The sequence below is a fragment of the Solea solea genome, chromosome 15 (assembly GCF_958295425.1).
Source record: "Solea solea chromosome 15, fSolSol10.1, whole genome shotgun sequence".
NCBI classification, from domain to species: domain Eukaryota; kingdom Metazoa; phylum Chordata; class Actinopteri; order Pleuronectiformes; family Soleidae; genus Solea; species Solea solea.
This window is the reverse complement of record NC_081148.1, coordinates 18,376,004-18,401,440: the sequence shown is the minus strand read 5'-3', so window position 1 is coordinate 18,401,440 and position 25,437 is coordinate 18,376,004. Positions and strand designations below refer to the sequence as shown.

Here is a 25,437-nt window from a genome sequence, read left to right as displayed (position 1 = left end):
TGAGTTTCAAGTAATAATCTGATTTTCTTTGCATGTAGACGTGGTTGTTTAAGACATTCAAGGTGAAATTTGACAGCAGGAGACAGGGGAGGAGGCAGTATGTATGTGTGTGTGTGTGTGTGTGTGTGTGTGTTGGGGGGGAGTTTGTGGCAGCACATTATTTGTGGGCCATGTTTAATCAGTGCACAGAGATAAAGAAAACAGGTCTGTGTCTGTGGCGTTAGACTGTGAGCCCGGCAAAGAGCAGCAGGATTTACCGAGAGCATATGAGCTCATTTCTTCACCTTCCTCTGGCCTTTAAATCACAGTCTCTGTCCGAACAACTCTCTGTTAATTACTTTAGCAACAGCTTTGTTCCCCGGGCCTCGCTGCACCTTCCTGTTTGTCGTATACTGTCAGACGTGTGCTGCACCACGATCATCGCTCACATTAATCGAATGCAGCTGACGTCGTGGCTCGACAGAATTCCTGTAATCACTTTTCAAGATCACTTATGAGTCAGTGAGCCAGTCAGTAATTCCTCTCCTGTCTGCTTGTCTGAAATTGAAAGGACAAGTGTTTTAATAAACTGATATTAGCCTAAATGGGAATGAGCTTTGAATCACCAAGTTGCTGTCATTCCTGCCATAACTTACAGCAATAACAAGGTCTGAGGTAGAGAGCAAGGGGAACGAGAAGGGGAGGGTGGGTGACTGGGTTTGTGTGTGTGTGTGTGTGTGTGTGAGCCATTGGGGCGGTTGCAGAGATAGTGCACAAGGGCAGTGGGAGTACACAGCAGGAGAAAGAGAGAGAAGGGAGAGAAAGTGAAGGAGTAAATCTGGCTTCACCTGGCATCAAGTTTATATGTGTGTTCACGGAGTGTGCACGGTGTTTCCAGAGGTTTCCATGCTGTCACAAAGACCCCAGTGAGCCCAGCTTATTTACCCTGCAGTAAAACCCGAGAGGGAGTATACCCTGCAGTAAAAGTGGAGAGGGGGCTCAGTGGAATTAGATTTAGGGCCACCTCTGGCTCTCTGTTCTGTGTGTGCTGTCAGGGAAAACCCAACTCCGCTGCTTTCCTGACGTTGTTCCCGTTTTGAGTTATGTTGCAGTGTGAGCCAGTGGGACAACTGTGGCACATAATGTAAAACACAAACAGGTTTCAGAATAGTTTTTAATTAAAGAGAGAGGTATTACATTGTTCTCACTTATCTGTTACATACAGTAGTGGCTGGTACAGTGACAAGATATTCATTTAGCGTAAATAAGCTGTTGTGCAATTAAGGGTTATTACATTTTTTTCTTTTTCTTCACAATGCTACTGCATAAGCACTTGCTTTACTGTACAAGGTGCATTTTCTACAGATGAATGCAAAATGCGCTTCTTTTTTTTTCTCGTTCTTGAAAGAATAATCATCGAGAGAACATGAACTTGTAAGTAACCAACCAACCAGCACTGAGTGGAAAGATATTGCATACACAGTACAGAGGCTGATGGCTCTGCGTGACCATCCACATGGCAAAGGTACAGTACTGCAAATGTCCTACCCGAATACTTAGGAAGATGTTTTCAGGTAAGACGTTGACATTCTAATGCCTTCCCCTCCTCCTCCTCCTCCTCCTCATGGACAGCATTGCTTTGCTACATTCCAAATTTTCATCATGTTCAAGACATTCAGCAATCAAGACTCCAGGCTCAGACGTCTGTGTTCAAAGAGTCTACATGCAATAAGAGAGCTGGTGTGTGTGTGTGTGTGTGTGTGTGAGAGAGAGAGAGAGATAGCAGCTAACAAAAACAAAGCTTACAAGCATTTACATCCAGAGGTTGAAGTTCAAACCACCTCACAATTGTCTTTGATCTGTGACTTGCAGATGCAGCTCTGTTGCTTTGTACATCATAGACCTCTACAGAGGCAAAATGGAAAGAAAGTCTGTAAACCTTGCAATGTTTTTTGTTTTTTTTGCATTTTTGGCTGAGATTGTATTAAAACAGCTATGGAATACAGATAAAGGATGCAGTCACATAACAAATTACACCCGAAGCCCAGCAAGTAATGTACATTGAAATCAGTTTGTACATTTTACCAAAGGCGTTAAGCCTTTTCGATATTTTTATTTTTTTTTTTAGAAAATATTTAATCGATTATTTATTAATTTATTTAAAAATGTGTTATGTGGAATCATTCTTTACCTGTGTAAGGATGTGCAAGTTGTGATTGTGTGTACTTGTAGTAAGACTTTCATCGTGACACTGTTTTGTATAAAATGGGCTCTCCAAAAAGAAAAAAAAAAAAAGAACTATTGAAAGGCGGTGCAAATTTCACATTGTTCCAAAGATACAATTTGACTAACTAAAAGGTGAGATGTTACCCTCCTCAAGTTTGGATCAACCAAAAAATCCACCTTGCATCACAAACTGACAGCTGCACATTCATCTAACCATCGTGACGTCCTCTCAAATCAGTTTGTTGCTCTCTGTCCCCGACTACTTGTATCAAATGGACAGTCAGGGTCAGTTTGGAGCAATAAAGTCATTCCAAGGCACTTGATTCTTTTCTTTTCCACGATAAACTGCAAAAATCAATCCTGTTATTTAGCTAATGCCCTTTTCTCCAGGGTTGAAATGCACTTAATGAAGTGATGACGCAATGCTCAATCAAATGCTACTCATGAAAGTTTCAAACATATACTAACTCTGGTTTGACGATCTTAAACTTCTGTTTAACCACTGCTGTTAAAAGATTTTTTTTATTTTTTTTTAAATCCATGCACCGTGAATGGTAAAAATAAATGTGATATGCAACGTGAAGGTGCTCAGGGGGAAAAATAAATAGGACGCGTTCACACAAATATGAAATAAAAACATGCTAGAGACAGAAGGCAAAACACTAGGCCTGAAAACATCAGCGATCTAAATTAAACTGATATAATCACAGCACAGAGGGAACATAAAAGAGCATAAAACCAATGCTGATGTCACTGTCACTCACCAAGAGGCCTCAACACAAAGTATCAAAACAGTGAAGTACACGTTTCATATTACCGCTAAACTAAACTGAGTAAAGGAGAGTTGTCACCTGTCAATGGTGCGTTTGACTGTTACACATCTTTAGTCTGTGCTTTAACAGGCAGGTGAAGTAAAAGTGGAAACATTCAAACTACTTTGTGGTCTCGGGGACTTTCCGGTTGCCATTGTGTGCCGTGAAGCTGTAAAATGCCCTGTAAAACCTCCAACCAGACTTTGTAGCAGAAGAGGTATTGTTCCTGAAACGAGAAGAGACAAGGGCCCACGTCTAGCTTTTCGGGAACTGTATGTTTTTTTTTAAAGCTTGAACTCTGAACTTTGGCACTGACCTTGGTCTGAATCATTCCGTGTCGCTGAAGTCTCATCTCTTTCACAATGTCGCTCACATTGATCTGAAGACAGAGGAAAAAAAAGGTTGTTGAACACGACTACAACATGTGTGTTTGAACTAGTCTATGGTTACAGTTTAATTCTGATCATATCAATAATAATCTGAGTAGAAAACCATCAAAGTCATTCTAGTAATTGTTGGATGCACTTCTGACAATGTGCTGATATCTGCAGTAATGTATAATGTTCGCCATCTTGGTTCACTATGTTATTGGTTATTCAGGTATTTGGTCATATACAACTATTTAATTAATAAATATTTAAGCTACATGTTTGGTAATCGATTCATTGGTTTGAGTGATTTTGAAAGCAAAAACATGTCCTGTGACTCTCTTAAATGAGAATATTTTTTGGTGTCTTAGCTCATCTACACATCATTTCTTACTTTGTGTGCAAAACAGGACATTTGACGACTCTATTGCTTGGGAACGACTGATCAACACTTTATGGACCAATAAGAAGACTTCATGATGCCACGTCACCCTCACGCCAAACATCACGCATCACAGTGGCTCCTACTCACTGGTAAGTCGTTTTCAATGAGAGTAAGAATAACGTCAGTGCAGATAAGAACTCCTGTGCGTCCGATGCCGGCACTGCAGTGGACGGTCACCGGCCCTTTGTGGTGGTGTACTGCCCTCATGTAGCGGATAAAGCGCACCAGCTGCTCGGAGCATTGCGGCACACCGTGGTCAGGCCAGCGTGTGAACTTCAGGTGACGAACAAAATGGGTCTCACTGGTCTGGAATCACAATTTCAAATTAGATTTTTGCTAACAGAGAAGCAACGTCAATGACCACACAGACCCGACTCCTCTCGTACCTCTGTCTCCACCATGCGGATGACCTTAATGTGGAAGTACTCCAGGTACTGTTGGTTCTCCAGGTGAATCTGGTAACGGTCTGTGTGCAGGGGCACACTCAGCTTCTCTGGCCAGTACTTGTGACACTTGACTCTGCCCCGTTCCACTTCCTGGGTCATCATGGCGATGACGTCCGATTTGTTCTCCCAGACCATCTGCCAAAAGGCTGACACTGTGCAGGGCAGCGGGCCCTGGCAGGAGACGTAGAAGAACTCTTTCTCACCAACTTTCATGCGGATGTAGCTGGCATTGATGTAGTCCTGGTTCTCTCCAATGGCAACACGTGTTTTATCATCTAAGGAAAGGAAAAAAAATGTATCTCCACTTGAATTTATGATCTAAACAAAGGGCATCCTCTAGCAGCATTCTCCCGGAGAACGACAACCACTTCTTACATTTTCACACTATTTTATGAATCGACTGATTTTTCAATCGTAAAAACAACACACACTGGAACGTCGTCTTTTCCCCTAAAGCACAAAATCTAACAGCTCAGAAACTCAAGCCAAGAAAACATCTCTCCGAGGTCTGGATTTATATTCCCCAAACCAGCACTGTGAAAACTGTTGTTGGTGATGAGAGGGGTGATAGAGTGAAGGCAGTTAGGAATGCCTTTTTTAAAACTACTCCCCCATCTCTGACTTGTGAGCTAAAAAAAAAAACAAAAAACCACAGTTTAAACCTGGCTTTTAAAATAAGATAAAAGGAAAAGGCTAAAACCAACAAACAGGCAATGAAGCAATACTAAGGTGCCATTCTGTTCCACTGGGGGTCACTGTCTTTTTTAAATAATAAGATATAAATGCTTATTTTGTGTGCATACGCTATTTAATTCAATCACTTAAAACCACAATGACAGCCTATTTCTCAACCCTTCGAAAGTCATAAAAACGACTACACTATTCATTTTAAACGTCCGCCCAAACGAAATGCATCCACTGATATTTCATGAAGAAAGATGTGACTATTCTTTATTAATTCATGGATATCTCAGGTTAAAAAACAGCTTGCTTTAAATCTGTAGTCTTCTTTGGAGGACACTGGACTTCTTTTATTCATCCTGTCTCTTTTTCTTTTTTTTTTATCTACCCCCTGAAATTCATAATGATAAAACAGCTTGTAATATTATTTGCTCCTGATTTATTTCTTAAAAGTATTAATCCCAGATAATTACAAGGTTGGTACCAAATGAAATCTACTTCATCGTCCCATTCTTGGCTGACTCGGAGCTAATTTTATGTGCTGCGTCGGTGAAATATTGCCATTGATGTGTGAAATGATTTGCCGCGCAGAAACGAGCTAAGTGCCGTAAACATACAGTATATCTCCACTACCGTCAGTTAAGGCTTTACATCCAACCCGAACAGAGCAGCCAAGGAAAGAGATACCAAACAGACCCACATATAAATGTCAAGTTTGTGTGTATCCAGGTTTTACAAGCTTTATGCCACCAATAAAAGAAAACACTCCAGTAGGCAAAGATGAAATGAGGCACAGGCGTTTGAACATATGGGGGAAAAATGGAAGAGAGAAGAAAATCCTCTTTAAAACTTACAGGGTAAGATGTCTCTGTAGCGATTCTTATCTCGGTTTTCAGGGGCTTTTCCCACCAGACAGTTGTCCGAGGGCTTCATATGTCCCAGAGCCTGAAATGCACAATATTATAACAGTGGAACAAGTTCTGTTAATCTCATCTGCTAATGCGTATGTTTTTCCTGCTTTTCTTTTAGTGTGCCATTGTGTTAATTTTACAACTATTAGACCATGTGGAGATCAGTTTTACAGTAAAACACATACACACCATGAACTCTTTGACCAGTTCCTGCTGGTCCACTTGATGCTGCAGAATCTGGATTAGAGCTTTGACCCTGGTCCCAGAATACTGACTGGTCCTAGCCGGGCTAATGAGAGCTAAAGCGGCCAGTTCCTCCTCAGATACTATAGGTGGGCCTGAGGACAGAGAACATGATATGATGAGGATGGGGATTGGTGTTATGGCTCAGTGTTACTGTGTATAAAATGTAGAGGTATAGACACCTGTCTGGGGGGAGGTCATCTCCTGTTGGGCGGTGTCAAACACATCATCTTCCTCTTCGCTGCTCCAGCCGTCGGACTGGATTTTTCGGATTTCTTTGCAGGACTGGTCCAAAAGCTTTGTCACAATTTGTTTCCTGGGGGAGTCAGGGAGCAGGGGTGAGACCAGGGGTGAGACCAGACCATTTCAGGAGGGGATGAAATCATGCAAGGCTGAGCTTCCTGTCCCTGCGACTTTTCCACCTAAAATACAGTATAGACAAGAAGCTAAAATGTCTTTTTACTGTCAATGATTGTTCTTTGTAGGCTACACAGAATGATGCTATCATAGATCCTAACTGTCTTTCTCTGTCCATGAGGGTGGCGTTTCATCTGTTACTCTTTGCTGCCTCTAAGTGGTTAAGAGTGGAACTCCAAGAAGGAGCAGGAGGGCGAGGGTGTGGTGAAGGGAGGGGAGGACAGACACAAAGTAAGTACATTACAAGAGCAGAGTAGTTTTTGAAATTGACTACCTGTCGGAAGCTCCATGCAACATATCAGTGACACTGAGTGATGGGCAGCAAGCTTGATGAGAAGGGGTGCTGTTACAACTGTCCTGTTCCACGGACACGCAGCCGAAGGAGGCAACAGACAGGGGGAGCAAGATGTTAGCGGAACATGTTAGTAAAGAGGTGTGTTAGAAATGTACTGTATTAACTCATTAACCATGACCATGATATGGCATCCCATATTAACCTCACTCCACTGGCTGCCTGTGCAATTTAGAGTTCATTTGAAAATGATTACTGAAATGGTCTTGCCCCAACTTCCCTCTGTTTGTCCTTAGGTCTATTCGGGTCTTATGTTTTTATAGTTTATTTGTTTTATTTATCTCTGATGTACAGCACTTTCAGCTGTTGTAGTTTATGAATGGAAAAAAAGTGCTTTATAAATAAAGTTGGATAGGAGGACCAGAGATTGAGGAAACGATCGTACAGCCAGTTACTGTTGCCTGTCGCTCTTGTCTCTTCTCTCATCATGTCATAATTCACCACTGCTGTGACTCTGCGGCTGCTCGGAGGTTTGGTTTTTATACAAAATAATAATCCCAGACATTGGGAGAGTTATGTGTGTGTATGTCCATGAAGGCAGTTGAAACCCCCTCCAGTATATAAGCATAGTTTGAGGAGGAGGAACAACATTCTGCAATATTTTGAGCTCAGACTGCACAACACGTTTTAAACGCTAATGGTTACATATTGAATACAGCCCCTTTAAACAAATAAAAACAACTCAATTAACGTACTTGAGAGGGTGTAAGCTTGCTATTGTGTGTGTTACCTGTCTGATTTCAGTCTCATCAGTTACAACAGTCAGTCGTCGTGGAGTAGGTGGTGGTGAAGTTAGGACAACACCTGTTTCTTTAACTGCAGGGTCTGGAATGACCTCTGAAATAAGAATTGAAGCACAGAATAGATGAATATATAAACTAGTTCCATTGTTTTGTCGTCTTACAAATTGTGAATAATACTGTAGGAAATACAGGGGGTCATATACAGTACCGGTGTGATGCTCAGCTGGTCTATTCAGGACGACATCAGGTGAGGGACAGGTATCAGGGGCCGGCTGCTCAGCTAAAATGGCTTCAGTCTGTGCGGACATGTTGGGCGGTGTGGGTGATTCAGAGTAAATCAGGGGCAGGATGTCTCTGCAAATGGTGAGCTGCACAGTGCCCTCAGCTTTACGCAGGATGTCCACCACCTTGCTGTAGCTCAGGCCGGAAACAATCACACCGTTCACCTGGAACACATCCAGTCAGGATCAGTACGTCAAGCACTGTTAAGACAGACTCACCGTGTGCTGGGTTGTTACCTCTAATAAAATATCTCCCACTCTCAGTCGACCGTCCTGCTCGGCTACTCCACCAGAGCAGATTTCTTTCACTCTGAGCATGCTGCCATTGGTTCCACCAACCAAGGCAAAGCCAAGGCCTCCTCCTTCTGGTTTCGTGAACTCCACTTGCATGATGCAACTCTGTGGGAACAAAGACCGAGAGGGGAAAACACAGAAAGAAAACCAGAATTTGTAGGTTTCTGTGGCAGGGCAAAAGTGACTCAGAAGTGACTAACACAAAAAGCTTTGACGCAGAATAGAGTCACGTTACATGCTCGTATCACAGACACTTCATAAGACGTGCAGTTAAATGAAATAAAAATGGATACATGGAGCCAGAGTGGCAAAATGAGCTTACAGACAAAGGTTAATAAAATGCTCAGAAACTTACATCTTGTTCTTGGCTGAGAGAGAGACATCTGAATTGACTAGCAGTCCTACACACAGCCTCAGCTGAAAAAGGAGAGAAGGGTTATTAATAAGTCAGTGACCAGAGCAGACAACTCCAGTCATTTCACCTAATCTAATGATTTAATATATGAAGCGAGGGAAACTGATGCAAATGATAAATAAGGGGGAAATAGTTAATTCCTGAAATAACCCCGGAAATTCCCTTCAGTACCAGTCTCCATCAGTGTATCCGTTTTCAGTCGAGGAATTTGTCGAAACAGGAAAAAAAAAACAAAGTCAAACATCAAAAAACAACACACACCAACCTCCCACCTCTTCGGCCATTTTGAAAGACAAGTGTTGATAGGTACGTCTCTTGTCTGACATGTGAACAAGGTCGGTCTTTTCAAGGTCTCCACTGTCCCTTACTGCTGCATGCAGTGTCACCAGGCAACTGAGCTACCTGCCCTATAGACCACCGTCTGTATGGCACTGTGCGTGTGTGTGTGTGTGTGTGACGCCTTTGCCCATGCAGTCCAATACACCAGTGGAGGGCCAGAGGCTTGGTAATTATTAATCTTGCTGCTGTGAGAGCCCAGGATCTGTCTGTCAGCATTCAGATCACACACACACACACACACACACACACACATATACACACACACGTACGCACACAGGGCCGCAAAGACAAGCATCTTTCAGCACTGAGCAAAAGAGAGAAAGAACTCACCCTCTTCAGTCGGAGAGTCTTTCTCTGGAGACACCGTTTCATCAAATCGAGCAAAGGACCTCTTGTCCTTTTTCCAGTCGAACAGGCCTAAAAAGGAAATACCTGTTATACACTAACATAAACTGTACAGAGGAACTCTTCTATGTATCAGAGGGCCGACATCTCTTGTGATAAAGAGAGTGTAGATTGGACACTATTGGTATGAATGCACGGATGGTGTCATTTTTATTTTGTTAAGAAAATGTCATTATAAAACTATTCTATTCTGATGCACACGTGAGTACCTGTCTTCCCAGAACTCCTAAGCTTTCTGGTAATGATTGAACTTTTGTCTTTGTTTAACAAACATATCTGGTTTCTAGGCAATTCATCAGAGCATTTAACACGTTTCCGTGGGTGAACTCAAGCAGAGAAAACATCCATAAATCCATACCATTCCACTTGGCCTTTGACGTCACTGGCTGCTCGTCTCTGCGGCAGACACAAACCATAGATTCATTCAAAGGTTTGAAACACATAAACATCTAAACAGCATTTCCCGTCAACAAGGGAACGTACCTGATAATCTTGAGTTTAACTTTGCGAGGGGCGTTCTCGCAGGCTTTGACTGCGTCCTCTAGAGTCATACCCAGCGTGCACCTGCCACAGATGTAGAGGATCTTGTCTTTCGGTTGGACGCTCCCCTCCTCGCTGGCTGGGGAACCCGGCACCACCGCCAGACAGTAGATGCCCTGCCATTTGCTGCCAATGCCACCTGTCAGTTTTATACCTAGAGAGCGCGCACACACACACACACACACACATCGATACCATTCAGTACGAATGTCTTGATGAAGCGCATCTTCAAAAACGTGCGAAAGCGTCTGCAGTGTCCCACCGAGCTGTCCTGAGGGCGTCTTGTACAGGACAATGTCAGGCAGGCTGTCGCAGGGTGGTGGGGCAACCAAGTTACCAACCGCCCTCCCGATGGTCATACTCAGTTTTCTTGGCGATGACCTGAGAATCGTCATGGCAACATCGTCTGCCACACTGGTGACATTATGACCATTTACCTGGAGACAAATTGTTGACAGTCATTTTGTCAAGCACATAGACGTTAGATGTAACGTTTCACGACAAAATCATGTTCGATAACACTTTACTTTACAATACAGTAACATTTTGGTCACGGTTATAACAAAAATGGAAAATATATGTGGGAAATAAGAGAGAAAAAAAGGACAAAAAGGAGGTAAATAGATATAAGATGGTGCTACAATTATATTACCACAATACAATTATTAACATACTTTTACCATATTGTTACTGTACTCTGATACAAAGTGGTTTTATTACGAGCAGACATGTACAGATGTGTGTCATGTCTGTGTCTGTTCACGCGTACAGTGATGAGTCTGTCTCCTGCCCTGAGTCGTCCATCTGCCCTGGCTGGGTTGTCCAGGATTTCCTGGATGTAGTAGCAGTTGTCCAGTTTGCTGCGAGTAATGGTGAACCCGAAGCTTCCGCTCCTGGACTTGGTCAGAAACACTTGCAGTTCAAACTCTTTTACCAATCCCTGACAGTCCAAAAACAAAGAACATTGTATCTATTTAATATATACAACAATGTAACAATATTAATCATATTTCCTGTTATGTGTACTTTAGCCAAGTAGATATAAGAACAGTATCTGTAAACATGTCTCTGAATTATAATATAAAATAAAGCAAATTGGTCAAAAATCTGATATAATTAGGAGAAAAATGTAGTGATTGTATTTTGAAAGCGATAATAATTTGCATTTACAAATAACTTTATGTTAATCTAAGTGTTATTATGTAAAAATGGATAAAACATTAACTTGCCTTTCTTCGACTCTCTTCCTCTTCTTCATCCAGGTCATCATCATCATAATCGTCCTTGTATTCCCTTTCTTTCTTCACCGGCTCTTCCCTCATCTGTATGTGGCTCTGAGCAGGAGGGGCGAGCACTGTGGTTGACAGCAGAGGAGGACTGGCACGAGGAGGCGCAAAGGACATGATCTGGGCAGTGATGGGGGTCAGTGGTACAGCGGGAGGCTGGGGAGGAGGTGCCACAGGCCGGCTGTTCTCGGACATAGCTTTGTAGTGACTCGGAAGGAGCCCCTGCTGGATCGGATGATGCTTGGCTTTCGGCGGCTGTGTTGTGAGCGGCTGAGATGGGTGGGCGAGGAAAAAGGGTGTCACGGTGTCGGAAGAGAGGGCAGTGGGTGGGATGGTAGTAGCGGGAACGTGGGGGCCAGGGTTTGGATTCTGACAGCCTAAACTAGACGAGCCACTGGAGGTCTGAGAGCTGAGGACTGTGAGGTTGCTTGTTGGAGTGCTGTGACTAGAGGGAAGGCTGTGAGGAGGCTCCAGGGTGGAGCTGATGGTCAGGTACTCTTCATCCGCCATGATAGTCAGCCCATTTCCCATGAGGCAGTAGGTCACGCTTCCATCTGCCTCCTCCCTGACACCGCTGTAGAGAAAACAAACTGTTTAAATGCAAGTGGAGCAACAAAACTTGGACTTGATTAAATGTTAGTTGCAATACTGCATACATCTTTAAAGCCATACTGAAATGTGAAATATAAATATTATATCAAGAGATAAGTAAACTGTGAGATTAAATATGACACACCTAGGTTATATACGGCAGTGATGCCCAAAGATTTTATGGGGGGACCCACTCTTCACTTGTGACAAACTATTGTGACTCAATTCACAATATCAATTGTGACAAGAGCAAATTTGTGCACTATATAATGTTTCTGACTATTTTAATAGCCAGTTTTTCAACAGACAAATGTTTCTGCAGTATGATAAAGTACATTACCTGGTGTACAAAGAGTTTGACGCAGTCTTAGGACAGATATCCATTAGCATCACAGTTGAACTCGATGTTGTTGCAACCTCCTCTTCCTCATCATCCTTCCTCTTCTCCTTTGCTTCTACTCCCACTTGTTCCTCTGGATTTCGTGCAGTTGTTTGTGACTCTGTTTGTGTTGGTGGCGATCCAGAGGTATGTGACACGGGCGAAGTGGGCGATGCAGGCGAGGCAGGTGATGCTGGTGAGACAGGTGACGGAGGGGATGTCGGTGACGCGGGTGAGGGTGGTAAGCGTGGAGGAGACGGCGGAGTCTGGTTGACCTGCCCTTTACTATCCAGACGCTCCCGGTTCTCCAAAAGTGTTGGAGCGGCATGATTTTCTGCTGTGATGGTCAGATCTTCCCCTTGACTCGGGGTTGGCCTCACAGCAGGTATGTTAACATCATAATGAAACTTGAGAAACTGGGTGTAGTCCTCTCCAAGTCGGATGTCCAGCGATTGGGATCGAACCTCGCGAAAGGGAGCAGGATTCTATAGAGACAGACAGGAGGTCAAACAACGTGTCTGAGTCACTGGATCTAACGAGGGGTGTTGTCACGTGCATGTGAGCTCACCAGTGTGTTGTCATCCACTTCACATAGTGTTCCCGGACTTGGTCGGCATACGAGCAGATGAACTTCAGAAGGAGCTCCACGTAACAGGAACAAAACCCTCTGCAACGGCATCGAATAGCCTGTAGCTTTGGTACAACTCAACACAGACAACTCAAAATGTACACATCTTTTGTTTGTTTACATGCTGCTGTGTAAATCCCATTGAAACTCCTTGGCAGTACACAAAAGATTAAATAGCACATCAAACGTTGTGACTCAACCGGCTGTCTATTTCCAGTCCCATCAGATTAAAGGATTAGTGAAGTAAATAGACCACTGCCATGGCCAAGACCTCAAGTAACAACAGGGTCAAACACTTCCCAGTCTATCTATTGATGAAATCACCTCGGCATAAAACATCTTAACGCTTTTAAAGGTGTAAGAATGAGTTACATCTCATTGCAAGAGTGCAGAGTGCAACAAACAGAGGACTCATCCCTTCATTCCCAAGCATGTCAGGGAACTGAAATGGCCTTCACACACCAACAAAAAGGATGAAAACAACCTTTCGCAACTCTCTTCTTTCTTCTTTGTTGGAAAGTAAGCTTTTACTTCAAAGCACGAGACACATAACGGCTGTTTGGTTTGGGCTGCTGAAGAAACACGGACTCCATAAAACAAGGCCCTCGTCTAAAGTAAATATAAAGTCTTATTCTAAGACCAAATTTGGTTTAATTGAAGTGATTATACACTCCATTAAAACATCATTTTCTGCCATTAAACCCAAGACTAGACCTTTAAGGTTGAAGTAAACACCCAGTTATTTTTTGACTGCGTCCTTGTTGAATGTTGAAATGGTGGAACTTTTAAGGAATTTGGAAATTCACTGGTATAAATAAATGTGTAAGGATCAGCCAATCCCTACCTGGTAAGACAAGTCCTTTACGGGCTCTCTGTTGACAGACAGAATGACATCTCCCTGTCGCAGGAGGCCACTGTCCAGTGCCGGCTGACCTGGGAACAGACGTTTGATGCGGACCACGGTGCCTTGGTCCGGCCCTGAACGCAGCTGTGAGATGTAAAAGCTGAAGCCAAGGCCGGACAAATTCTTCTTCAGTACGACCTCATGTGTGTTTTCTACAAAAAAAGGAACGAGATGATGAGGAAACCTGGTACGTAAATGTGTGCTGTGTAAAAATCAACTCTGCCATCACTCATATCAACCAATATACATCCAGAGTAGTATATGATTTTGCTAAACTATCTGGGTCTTTTTTTGCCTTACAGAAATTGGGACCTATTCCTTTAACAGAGCTGAACATGCAGCTTCCAGGTTTCAGCGCATGCTGTCTCGGGGGGGACTGAGGCATCGTCAGCCGACTCTGACTCTGACAGCGACCACAATGTAGCTGTCAGATGACTCACAGGCACCTTGGGCTCTGTGTGCAATAGTTTATGTGCGAGTGTGTGTGTGTGCGTGCCTGCCAGTGTCCATCCTTTTTTTTTTTTCCTCTTTTGTGAGCATATCTGTGCCTTCATGTCCGCTCTCACCATCAGTCACAAAGCTGTAGTCCTTGGCTCGACCAGACAAGGTCGTTTCCACGGAGACCTCGGTCCTGGGGGGCTGTGTGTGTGACGGACTGCGGGCTAATTGGGGGCAGGGTGAGTCAGGTCTGACCTCCAAGACTACTGTGGGCTCCCTTTCCAACAGCAGACTCACCACCTACAAGGAGCAGAGGCACATGATATTTCAAAAACATGTTTATATTTAAGGGCCCTTACTAAGAGATGCTAGGAATAACGAACGATTGACATTTGGGAGAAGGAAATCAATATTTCCTAAGGATGGTAAACAGGACCACAGCAAAAATATACTCCGGCACTGCAAAACATGTATATTTTTTCAAAAGCTGAAAACATTTGAAATGTGTGTGCGTGTGTGTGTGTGTGTGTGTGTGTGTGTGTGTGTGTGTGTGTGTGTGTACCTCCCCAGTCCTCCTCAGGCACTCGATAGCTTGTTTGTGAGTCACACCCCTCAGGTTGGACCCGTCAACCTCCAGCAGTCTGTCACCTGTCATACGCACAAACACACATCTCATCATCATTAGCAGCATCACAAAACAGTGTGTGTGTTTGTATCTGTTACCTCTTTAGGACCTTTGCTGGCATAAACACTGACCTTGTCAGGACCAGCAGTCCTCATGGAGATCAAAACCTGGTCTGAATGAGGCAGAACCTCATTTCTGAGGAACTGGAGAAGTTTAGGGCTAAGATTTGGATTATGGTTAGGTTTAGCTTAGGGTGTTCACTGGTTATGGTTAGGGACAACTTTTTGTTGAGGCTGTCAAAATGAATGGAAGTCAATACAGTGTTCCGAAGAAGAATAGCTGTGCAAATCTTTGTGTGTTTGTTTTTAAATATTTTGGTGGCACAAAAAAGGATGTTGAATTTTTCCACAGTTCAGTCGTCTTCTCCTTTTGTGATTATTCCATAAAACTACTCACACCTCAAACGTTTACAGGAACCTTTGAGCAGCCACTAGATCATACATTGAAATGATAAGTTAAAAGGTTACCAATCTGAATCCGCCCATCCTGCTCTGCAGCGCCTCCTGGCACCAGACTCTTGATGTAGATGCCTCCATATCGCACGTTGGTGTTCTTTCCTCCCTTTTGGCGAGAAATATCGAGAACGATTGTCAGGGTCACTGCTGGCCTAAAATAACAGCTCACACCTGACGCAGTATGAAGGGATCTAAGTCACTTAACATCCTAACTTGTTGCCTTTGGACTATTCTATTCTTGCGGGGTTTTAATATCTTATCTTACTTTCTATCTCAACTCAGCAGTAGTAATTAACCTAGATTCCTATAGAGAAGAAGGTTCATGCAGCAACCACTCACAGCCACACTGATGCCAAGACTACCACTGCTTTTCTTCAGCTCCACGATAAAACGCTCGCCATTTCTTAAACTTAAGATAGAGGGGGACCTGGAACACACATCCTGAAAAGCAGCAAAAAAAAAAAAAATAATAACAAAGATTTAGATTCAGAAGTTTTATGGACACAGCTGATGTAGGTAAATGACCACAACAAGAGTTTTATCACTGCACTGCATATTTAAGTGTTCACACAGGGTGAGCAATTATCAGCTCCGACCTCATGCTGAATGTTTTGTCGCTTCTCTGAAAGTGTTATGTGCCGAGTACTGGTTCTTACCTGGGCATCATGTATTCTCACAACAGGAATGTGAAGCTTCCTGCCATGCTTTGGCATCGCCATACTGGACAGGGTGATGGCCTCCTCCAGTTCCTCCATGGCGGGACGATACTCTGTGCCGCTCAGCGTCGTCTGTGACCCGAAGCTCCGCTCCAGTGCCAAGCCCACGGTGCTTTGACTCAAGGTACTTTTACTCTCCTTCAGAGACTCTGGTGGGAAAGAAGTTAAAATGGAGGACATGAGTATACGTTTGGTTTATCACATGTATTTGTATCAATCTACATTAATTATAGTAAGAGACATAAATTATATGTAATTACCATACATGTGTCCAAAATAGAATATCAGGATTTAAGATATGTTTATCTATGGTAACATGTCAAATTAATTCTACATTTTTTTCCACTTCTCGAGATAGTATATAAATCTGTGCATCTTATTCCATTTTTTTAAACTTACGTTTAGGCTGTGACACGATGAGCTCCACTTCTTCTGGGCTGCTCTGCAAAATGGCAGCAGCGTCACTGAACGTCACTCCTTCCAAACTAGTCTTGTTCAGGGAGATGAGACGACCACCTGAGTAAAAAAACAAACAACAACAAAGAAAAGCCATTATAAAATCCTTGATATGTGCTGACATTGATATTATAAGCCAGTTCTTTTACGATAGTGCTGCTCTTTACCTGGTCTGATTCGTCCATCTCTGTCCGCAGGCCCATCAGGCACAACAGAGGCAATGAAGATCCCAAGGTCAAGTTTGCCTGTATTGTCCTCTCCTACGATCACAAAGCCTGAAACAGGACCAGAGAGGAAGACAAAAGTCTCCTGTCAAAGGACCAGATGCACGGTGCTCCACTCATTAATTTTACATCACAGTTCACAGCTAAGTCCAGTTTAACAAACTCACCAAAGCCCAGTTTGGGATCTTTTTTCAGTGTCACACAGACAATCTCCCTCTCTGGGGGGGTCCTGGTTGGTGTATCAACTGTAAAGCACATGTTGTTGTACATAACGTAAATGTAGGTTGTAGAATAATGTCTTTGAACAGTGCATAACACAGAAAAGCCCCTACTGGCTGGATGTAGGTCAAGAAAATTACAACCGTGCCACTCCAATTTAAATTTAAAGACTAGCCACAGATTAAAGAAGACAACTTAATGGAGACATGCGGATGCTTCTACACAAGGCATGAGAATATGAATGATTGATGTCATGGTAACACTTCACATTACAGCACAGCACAGTAAAAACACAATTCTGTAATAGGCAATATTATGGCAACACTATCATGTTTCTCATGCAATTTCCAACATGGTGATAGTGTGATAATGAGGAGATAATAGTACAGTAATACCATGTTATTTCCAATTAAGGAATAGCTTGGTCATAAGAAGTGTAAGCAACCATCAGTGAATATTCTAAAACTTTGTAAATATTACTTCCCCACTGCAAAATTATTATCACACTAGATAGAATCAGAGCGTTACGCTACTGTAGTGCAATGTCACTTCAATGTCATTAAAGGTGTTGATGAAGCTCGTGGTGAGCAAACACCTGACCAGGACACTTGTGATATGCACCTCGTATGGAGGATGAGGCATCCGAGTCCTGCTTCTGTAGAGAGACACTGGACATCATCCTGGGAATCGGCTCTGAAGTGCTACAAAACACGCACAGTTGCGTTTAGTCAAATGTTTATCATTTTCTCTGTGATAAAAGTATGAAATGTGATCATCATCATCATCATAATCATCATCATCATCAGAGGGCTACCTCCAGGACTGTTGATCTTTCATGTCCCTGAGGTCTCCTGTTTCCGGGGGCTCTTTGTTCAGCTCTCTGCTCATCTCCCTCCTCATCTCTCTCTGCTGGCGGAGTCTAGCCTCCAGCTTGGCAGTCAGATCATCACAAGACTTGGAGATGGAGTCTGGTTGGCCTTGTTGGCCTGGATTCAGACCAACATGGTTCAACATGCCCTCTGAGCAGGAGATGCGGTTCAGGCTTAAGTTGCGAGCCCGGTAGAGAGACATGTACTTCAAGTTTTCATCTAGAGAAAGAGAAAAGAGTATGTTTTTATTCTTTGTAGTGCTTGGCTGTACGTTGTGCACACAATGGCTTTACAATTTTCTCACCTGGTATCATGGTGTGGTTCAGTTGTCGTGACGTCATCTCGCTATGAAACTTGTGCTGCGCCGAGCAAAGGTTGAGGATATACTGTGCTATTTTTGTGCTCTCCGTTAGAAAACTGTGCTTTTTCCCACTGGGCCCTCCACACTCTATTATAAGTTTACGCCGCTGAAAGACACACAGAAGTCATTGGGATTCACTTTGAGCCCCACAGCAAAATGAACTGTAAAAAGTAATATCTAACAAATTATGAATGAAAATCCTTTTTTTTATTTTTTACCCCTGTGGATATGGAGTCAGTCTCCCTCCACATAAAACGTCTGGTGACAGTCCGAAGGTGGTTCCTCATCTCGTATACGATGATTCCTTTGACGCAGACTCCCAACACCAACTCTCCCACTCTTTTCTCTCTCCCCACACGGTGGAACATGACCCCATACTCAGGTAACTGCTGGGCAATCTGAGGTTCAAAAAATTGGGGCAATTTTCTTTAATTCTTTTCTTGAAATTGTTCCATTTTCATGATGTCCAACAGAAGACCCATCATCATCAAATTAAAAGCAAATACTAGTAGTTTGCATCTTAAAAGGTAGAAAAATAACCAATGGACAGCATGAAATACTGAATAATAAAATGAATTTTGTCTGAGTGGATGTACTGGTATTCTGGCTACCTTTAAATACTCTATTTCTGCCTCTTCGGGCAGCATCTGGGCATGACTTGCATGCAGTCTTGGCAGCTCTTCCTTGACATTAGGCAGCGCCAGTTTCTCGAGCATCCTCTTGGACACATAATGCTCTGGCTGGTAATAATTCTTTCCATACAACTGGAATGACACACAGAAGAACAATATACACTGCTGTGACACACCCTGAAAGATGGGGCTGGTATTTTAAGATAGAAGTAAACGTTTTTTGGTACCTCTGGCATGTAATCCCCAAACTCAGCCTGCAGAGCAAGGGCTGCAAGAAACAAGCCTGTCTCCTCATTACAGTAAAGCCTGTCCTCCAGGATATCCTTACGCAGCTGTAAGTAGTACTGGTGTCGAGTCAGTTTGTGCCTGACAGAAACAGGAAAAGAAGATGTATTTTTGTAAGATGTTCTTAGAAATTTACAACATTTAATCAAAATACCGTACTTACAAAATGAAGGAAATATCATCAACAAAGAATTTCACTCGGAGATGCACCAAAAAGGAGGATATCTGCCCTTTTTTCCAGCTGTCGGACGCAACTTTGGAGATTTTTGTTTCGTGGTCCAAAAAGAAATATTCATCATCTGCAAATTGAAAAGGAAAAACCTCTTTAATGAAGTGAAACATTTAAAAAGGCTGCTATAAGTGCGCTATAAGTTACTTTTTGACGTGAATGTGTCCTGCCTTACCATCTAGGAAGGCAAGGCCAAAGTAGAAGTGTTCCACCAAGTTTGCATGAGCCACCACCATGTCAAACACGTCTCTTCCCTTGGACCTTATGTCACAGCGAACCACCACGTACTGTCCGTTTGGCATCGCCACGGCCACTTCTCTTTGAGACGAACATGAACGGCCCTTTCTGGACTGTGATGTACACGCACAGACACACTGACACTCATGCACGTAGAAAGAAACCTACAAACATCCACGTACTGTGCATGCACCTAAATATACAGTACTGTGCATGCGATTACGCAAAAACAGACATAGTTTGGCATGCAAGAAAAGACAAGTTAGAAGAGCGTGGAAAAAAAAAAAACCCAGCAGTTTACATTTGCGGTGATCAGTAGCAGAAAGAAGTGAAACAGAGCGCTTACCACAATAGATCCTGGAAGCTCAAGAACAGTTTGTTGTTCATCTGGCATTTTGATGAACTCTGGACCCAGAGCCTATAAATAAAAATAAATATTTACAATATAAACTGTTTGAGCAGCAACACATACTTAAAAGTCTATACAGTCAAATTTCTAATCCTACCTTGGCTTTCCTGTGGCTCAGACTGAGCGAAGAGTCACTCATGGTGAGGGAGGGACTGTGAGATCTGCCTGATATTTTGGGAGAGACGTCATGGTGGGGGCTTCTTCCAAGCCAACTGCAAGTGCTGTCCCTGTGACGCACACCATGAGGGATTCTGAAGGGACAGAATCATGTCCACCTCAAAGTCAATACAAACAGTAAGGGTAGCGGGGGAAAGGTAAAATCTAACTACAGTATTGGCTGTAAATACTGATAGATGGATACATATTTACAGTATCTTATACAGTGTTCTGAATGTTCTCAGTAACACAAGAATACAGCTGGCTTTAAACATGACCGTTTTCATCACCGTCCTGGATTAAACTGCTGTTCATCATCCTTAGATTTATTTAAAATGTGTATTTGGTATATTCTTTTAAACTGATTTATGTTTTGTTTTTTTGTTGTTTTTTTTAACTTAAATTTAACCCCCAAGATTGAAACACACATACTTTTTAAATTTGTCCTGGCACACTGCATTTTTAAATTGAGTTTCCCTCTTAAATGATATCTCGTCTTATATAACGTCTTTATTTTATTACTGTGAACAGTTCACAGTTCAGTACATACCTGTCTAAAGACGAATGGTATAGTGGTGCGGGAGAGCTCCTTGGTCTTTGTCTCCAACGTCTCTGAGGTAAACTCCCTAAAAATAGATTCAAAAGAATCAAAATCATCTTAGAAAAAAAAGGATTTCATTTAATAACAAAGCATTACATCCTACATCAAAGTGAAGGACACACACGAGAGACTCATACCTGACTTTGAGTCAGAGTCTGTTGAGTATCTTCTCCCCTCAGCACTCCCTTCACTGTAGTCAGAAAATGGCCCCCTCTTTCCTGAGATGAGAAATGACAGCAATATTTGACTCGTGTCCGTCTCCTTGCTTCCTGGAGAGGACTGAGGCTGGCAGAGGGTTTAGCCTGGAGCATCCACACTCAGTATCTGATTATTGGCTCTCACAGGATTTTAATCTAGGGCTTGCTTTAGGTTAAGATTTTAATCCTGTTGACCTGTATGCTATGTCAAGCCAACAATACAATGACTGTAACTATTTTATGCATGATGATCGTTTAATTTTCATTTATTCATTTTCATTTCAAGATGAATACAGGATAATTCTGTGCAACACATACAATTTATGTTTGTTTCTGTTTTGTCAAATAACCCAGAATCAGAAATGAGGCAGCAGAAATTGTGCTTAAATTATTTATAAACAAAAGAAAAGTGAGTCTTTGACTGGACTCACCATGAAGTCTCTCTCTGATCATCTGGCTCCTGCCACTCAGAGGGATGTTACTGTCTGGCAAAGAGCCCTGGTCCATCTGCAGGAGAAGAAATCACAACTTTGTCTCTCTCCATAACGCAGTGCTCCCATAATACTCCCAATACAGTATGCCTATAAAATCTGAGGAGTCATAAACAAACACTGGACAAGACAAGAGGAAAATACTGAATGAAGACATCCAGGACTCACTGGTTCATGAAAAACCTCCTCCACCAGCTGTCTGATGACTTTGGTGGGCGGCGGCATGATGGAGGCTTTATGCTGCGACTCGCAGGCTTCCAGGATGGCGATGAGATTGACCCTGCGCTGGGCCACGTCTTCACACATGCTGAGGAGGAGGCTGTTTAAACTGTCGCTCAACTGGACTGGCTGCGATGAGCACGAAGGAGGGAAAAACAACATTACAACAGAGCTGTGAGACTCCAGCGACACTAAAATAATATATATACTGTATATATATATACAGTATATATATATATATATATGTTGTATCGTTGGATGCCCACCTGATTTTGAGGTAGGTGAAAATCAACTGACCAGTAGAGAGTCATACCCAGTGAGTACACCAGCATCTGTTAGACAATAGAAACTCATTTCAATGTGAGATTATCAGCTAAAACAAAAGCTAAATTGGTTTTATGTAAAGTTGGTTTCATTTTACATGCGTGTTTTATCATTTATATTCAACCCATGCACCACAAACAGTACCTTATCAGTATCATCCTTATTATTACATGCAAACAGAAATGACGTTGTTACAAGTGTGTGCGTGTGATCAAGTTAGTTAGTGTGTTAAAAATGTCTGTGAATCTGACTTCAAATTCATAATCAATGTCCAGTGCATCATATCACGTATGTCGCCTAAGAGGCAACAATATTTGTGATATTTACAAATGGGAAATGATGTATTGTTTAAAAATGCAAGTTATGATTTTATGATTTATGGCAGTTTGTTTCTTTGCTGTAGTTCTCAGTTCTTTCATACTTTTTTCATACACTGAATTGCACAATTATTTCCTCAGCCACTAGATGGCAGGATTACATTCTGAGATTTTTACACACCACAGTAGTATATCATTTCACACCACAGCAGACTTTATAGAGATATAGCTAAAACCATATATGAAATAATAGCCTCTAATGTTGGGCATGTCTGTGGTGAACTTTCAGGCGACTTCTCTGCGAGGACAGACGCGAGGATGACTGCACTCACCCTCTCTATGGCAGGTTTGGTTGAGCTGGCGCGGCCCTGCAGCATCTCTGGAGCAGTGAAGGTGGACACTTCATCTGATAGGCCACAGTTCTTAAATGCTAAGGTACCAGTGGCTGACAGCAGCAAGGAGGCGGGGCTTATTATATTACACATATTGTTGTGACCTGGAAAAAAAAAAAAAAAAGGAAGATAACACACAATGATGAGGCTGAAACAGTCCTGTGGGAAAGTCACGCTGGAGTGAAGCTGGCGTTCTTCTAGTCACATGTTTATAGTATAGTCAAAATAACACACAGCATTAAGATGTGATGTATGCGGGGAGGGCAGTTAGTGTAAGTCCTTTACCCGTATAGGAGACATCCACTAATGATTCTGCAGTGCCCAGCAGCAAGGACCAGACCTCCTCCTCCAGCAGAGGTCCCCCTCGTGCCTCCAGTACTTCAGCTAATGTGACAAATGTGCTGCTCATCCTGCACACATTCCTGTACACAGAGTACACACACACATACATGTACAATTACACACATGAGGGCACTTAGCTCTGAGCAACATCTAACATCTCAGGTGTCTTCCATCGCACTGTGGAATGTGTATAGAGCCATTATTCTATCCCCGAGCTTGGTGTCAAGCTTGTTATCCACCGATTTCTTCTCTGGTCACTTTCACTATAACATCTCTGATTCATTGTCACGTCTCTGTGTGAAACTGTAGCAGCCGGTCAACGGTATTCTGTCTCACTTATAAAAGAGATTTTAATCTCAATGGGACTCGCTTGTACAACAGTTCCAAATATGAGAGATAGTTCTGAGAGACTTTGCAGGAAAAAGACAAGTCCTTTGTGCTGGACTCAGGTTACATTAGCCTACAGTCTCTGAGTCTTACTGCTTCTCGCCCTTTCTGCCCCTTCCGTTTCATAATAGGCTTTCATTTGACCCGTAGGTGGTTCTGAGGGAGCTGTACTTCTGGCACCAAAGCAACTGTGTCATGATCCCACTCATTAGCTCACCGTCACACTCTGTGTGGAGGAAAGGTAATGATGAGGCGGTGACGAAAACCTGATCTTATTGACCAGTGACGACATTCAAAACCTGTGTGAGAAACGCTACTTTGACCATTTCTACTTATTTTTTGGTAAAAACACAAATTCAATTCATGAAATCAATTCAATTAATTAGTTTTTTTTTTTTTTAGATTTTTAAAAAAAATATTTCTAATGAATGTCAGTGCTCAGATGAAATGTTTGTTGAGCAATAAAGTTGGAGAATATCTTTCCAGCATGCTCAACCTTAGATAAAGTTTTGGTGACACAGGAATAATACTCTGAGTAAAAACTGAGTGCAGCATTCTTTGGGTTTGATTACATTTTCTTTCAAATTATTACAAAAGCTTTTATCTGATAAATGATAAAGGCGAGGGGGGAATCTCAGCCCTTGTGGCTTTTTTATTCCACTGGGTCTTTTTACTTTGAGTGTCTCAGAGCAGTAACACTATAGTCTGCTCACAGTCAGACGGCTGAACACTTGAACACCCCTGATACAAACTAACCACAGTACTTCAGGCCTGATTAACTTAAACCGTTATCACTTAAACTGATGTTATCCTCATCTCATGACACCTAAAATTGTCCACTGAGCACAAGTGAGGCCTTGTTTGCAGCAACTACTTACCTATTAACTTACGGTTATTTTCAGGGTTCTTCTGAATTAAAGAATGATTATATTGTTTGTATACAGTTTTTGTTAGGATTTACAAAGAGATTGAGTTGGAAACCTTAATCAGATGGACCCACTCTTTAGAAAAACCCATATGTAGTAAAGATGAGTAAAGCTACATGTGTGTTATGAAAACCTGGCTATAAGTTGCAATTAACATTGTCACCAGACTGTCAGTGTGTTCCTGGATTTCTGGTGATATAAAGTGTCAGGTCCTGCTGTCACTGCCCAACGTACACTCTCTATAGATCTATTTTTAACGTCTGATAATCTGATGCTCTGTCTCTTCACACACCAGTTGCTACTGCTCTTTTTTTGGATATAAAAAAAGAGATACATTTCGTCATGAATAGGTGTGAAAGCATCTTCTATTCCTCTTCATGTCTGGACTAAACATGCATACTATTCTAACCCCCAGACAACTTATACAACACACATCACATGATGCAGACAGAGGCAAAGCTGTCCTGTGTATTCCTGGAAATTCGGGGCAGCACAACACCTTCTTCTGGATCTAGGTCTCTGTCGAGCAACCTTCTTTCCACCCACCTCAAGGTGAAATGTTCACATGTTATGAAATACAACAGTATAATGGATGTTGGATGGATGACCAGAGACCAGATTGAGAAGCTGAAGCACACACAGCCTCTGACAAACATCACCTTTTAAGATGATGATTCTGATCCACACAGGCCTGACCAACCATGAAGGCTGTGCATTATGGCTCTTAAATGTGAATAGTGCCCAAAGTGGACTAGTCACAACAGCTAAACAGAACAAATACATACAAAAAAAAACCATGAAAACATCCAACTCAAAGCTGCCAAATCCGGACAGTAAAGAATGGAGACACTACCTGGTAACATGTAACCTGTGTCTGATCCTCTGTGTTATCTTCAACGCTCCCACCACGGATCCAAAATAATCCTTGTGATCATGGCATTGCCTTTTTGACGTGCTCTCGCTGAAGGCAGCTCCGCTCTGGCAGGTAAAGCATCAGTGACATGAACCATACATGGTTCTCAATCATCCATTCATCTGCTCCATTACCACCAGCACCACGCTGAAGATCTGAAACTTTTTCTTTTTTTTTCCCAGTAATTGGCGCTATTCCTAGAGTCTCGCCTTTAAACACTTAATTGGATTATTAGCCTCGCGGTTTGACAGCGACAGGTCAGAGCAACCAAT

The 25,437-nt window shown here is 42.5% G+C and overlaps 1 protein-coding gene across 4 annotated transcripts; it reads right to left on the bottom strand.

Annotated features, from left to right (window-relative positions):
* Positions 1–1,125: 1,125 nt before the first annotated feature.
* On the bottom strand, positions 1,126–25,395 carry ptpn20 (protein tyrosine phosphatase non-receptor type 20). 4 transcript variants are annotated; one of them, XM_058652107.1, is made up of 47 exons: positions 25,106–25,395; positions 22,883–23,019; positions 22,538–22,701; positions 21,831–21,896; positions 21,514–21,693; positions 21,286–21,361; positions 20,795–20,875; positions 20,607–20,682; positions 19,998–20,151; positions 19,838–19,909; positions 19,430–19,604; positions 19,189–19,324; positions 18,968–19,106; positions 18,720–18,872; positions 18,327–18,506; positions 18,052–18,214; positions 17,693–17,966; positions 17,500–17,579; positions 16,827–16,904; positions 16,603–16,710; positions 16,379–16,495; positions 15,920–16,128; positions 15,603–15,704; positions 15,276–15,369; positions 14,686–14,771; positions 14,252–14,423; positions 13,626–13,837; positions 12,722–12,820; positions 12,115–12,638; positions 11,127–11,757; positions 10,667–10,837; positions 10,160–10,334; positions 9,841–10,051; positions 9,716–9,753; positions 9,283–9,369; positions 8,554–8,615; positions 8,142–8,303; positions 7,832–8,069; positions 7,611–7,717; positions 6,803–6,885; positions 6,294–6,427; positions 6,058–6,206; positions 5,812–5,902; positions 4,217–4,551; positions 3,918–4,136; positions 3,334–3,396; positions 1,126–3,243 (listed from the first exon to the last, which is right to left on the bottom strand). In XM_058652107.1, the coding sequence occupies exons 2-47, from the start codon at positions 23,004–23,006 to the stop codon at positions 3,133–3,135; spliced, it is 7,161 nt and encodes a 2,386-aa protein (XP_058508090.1). In that variant the 5' UTR covers positions 23,007–23,019; positions 25,106–25,395; the 3' UTR covers positions 1,126–3,132. The 4 variants fall into 4 exon arrangements, with proteins under 4 accessions (XP_058508090.1, XP_058508093.1, XP_058508092.1 ...); XM_058652109.1 differs by lacking the exons at positions 1,126–3,243; positions 3,334–3,396; positions 3,918–4,136; ... (1 more) ...; positions 5,812–5,902; positions 6,803–6,885 and having other exon boundaries at positions 6,073–6,206; XM_058652108.1 differs by lacking the exons at positions 1,126–3,243; positions 3,334–3,396; positions 3,918–4,136; ... (1 more) ...; positions 5,812–5,902; positions 6,058–6,206 and having other exon boundaries at positions 6,411–6,533.
* Between the last annotated feature and the right edge of the window lie 42 nt (positions 25,396–25,437).

What these genes read in the sequence shown, in the direction of transcription:
- ptpn20 (XM_058652107.1), bottom strand. Translation starts at nt 23,006, where the DNA reads ATGAGCAGCACATTTGTCACATTAGCTGAAGTACTGGAGGCACGAGGG. An exon ending in GTTAAACTCAAGATTATCAG is followed by an intron (nt 9,754 to 9,840) that starts GTACGTTCCCTT and finishes TGTCTGCCGCAG; the next exon opens with AGACGAGCAGCCAGTGACGT. An exon ending in CTCTCAGCCAAGAACAAGAT is followed by an intron (nt 8,304 to 8,553) that starts GTAAGTTTCTGA and finishes TTGTTCCCACAG; the next exon opens with AGTTGCATCATGCAAGTGGA.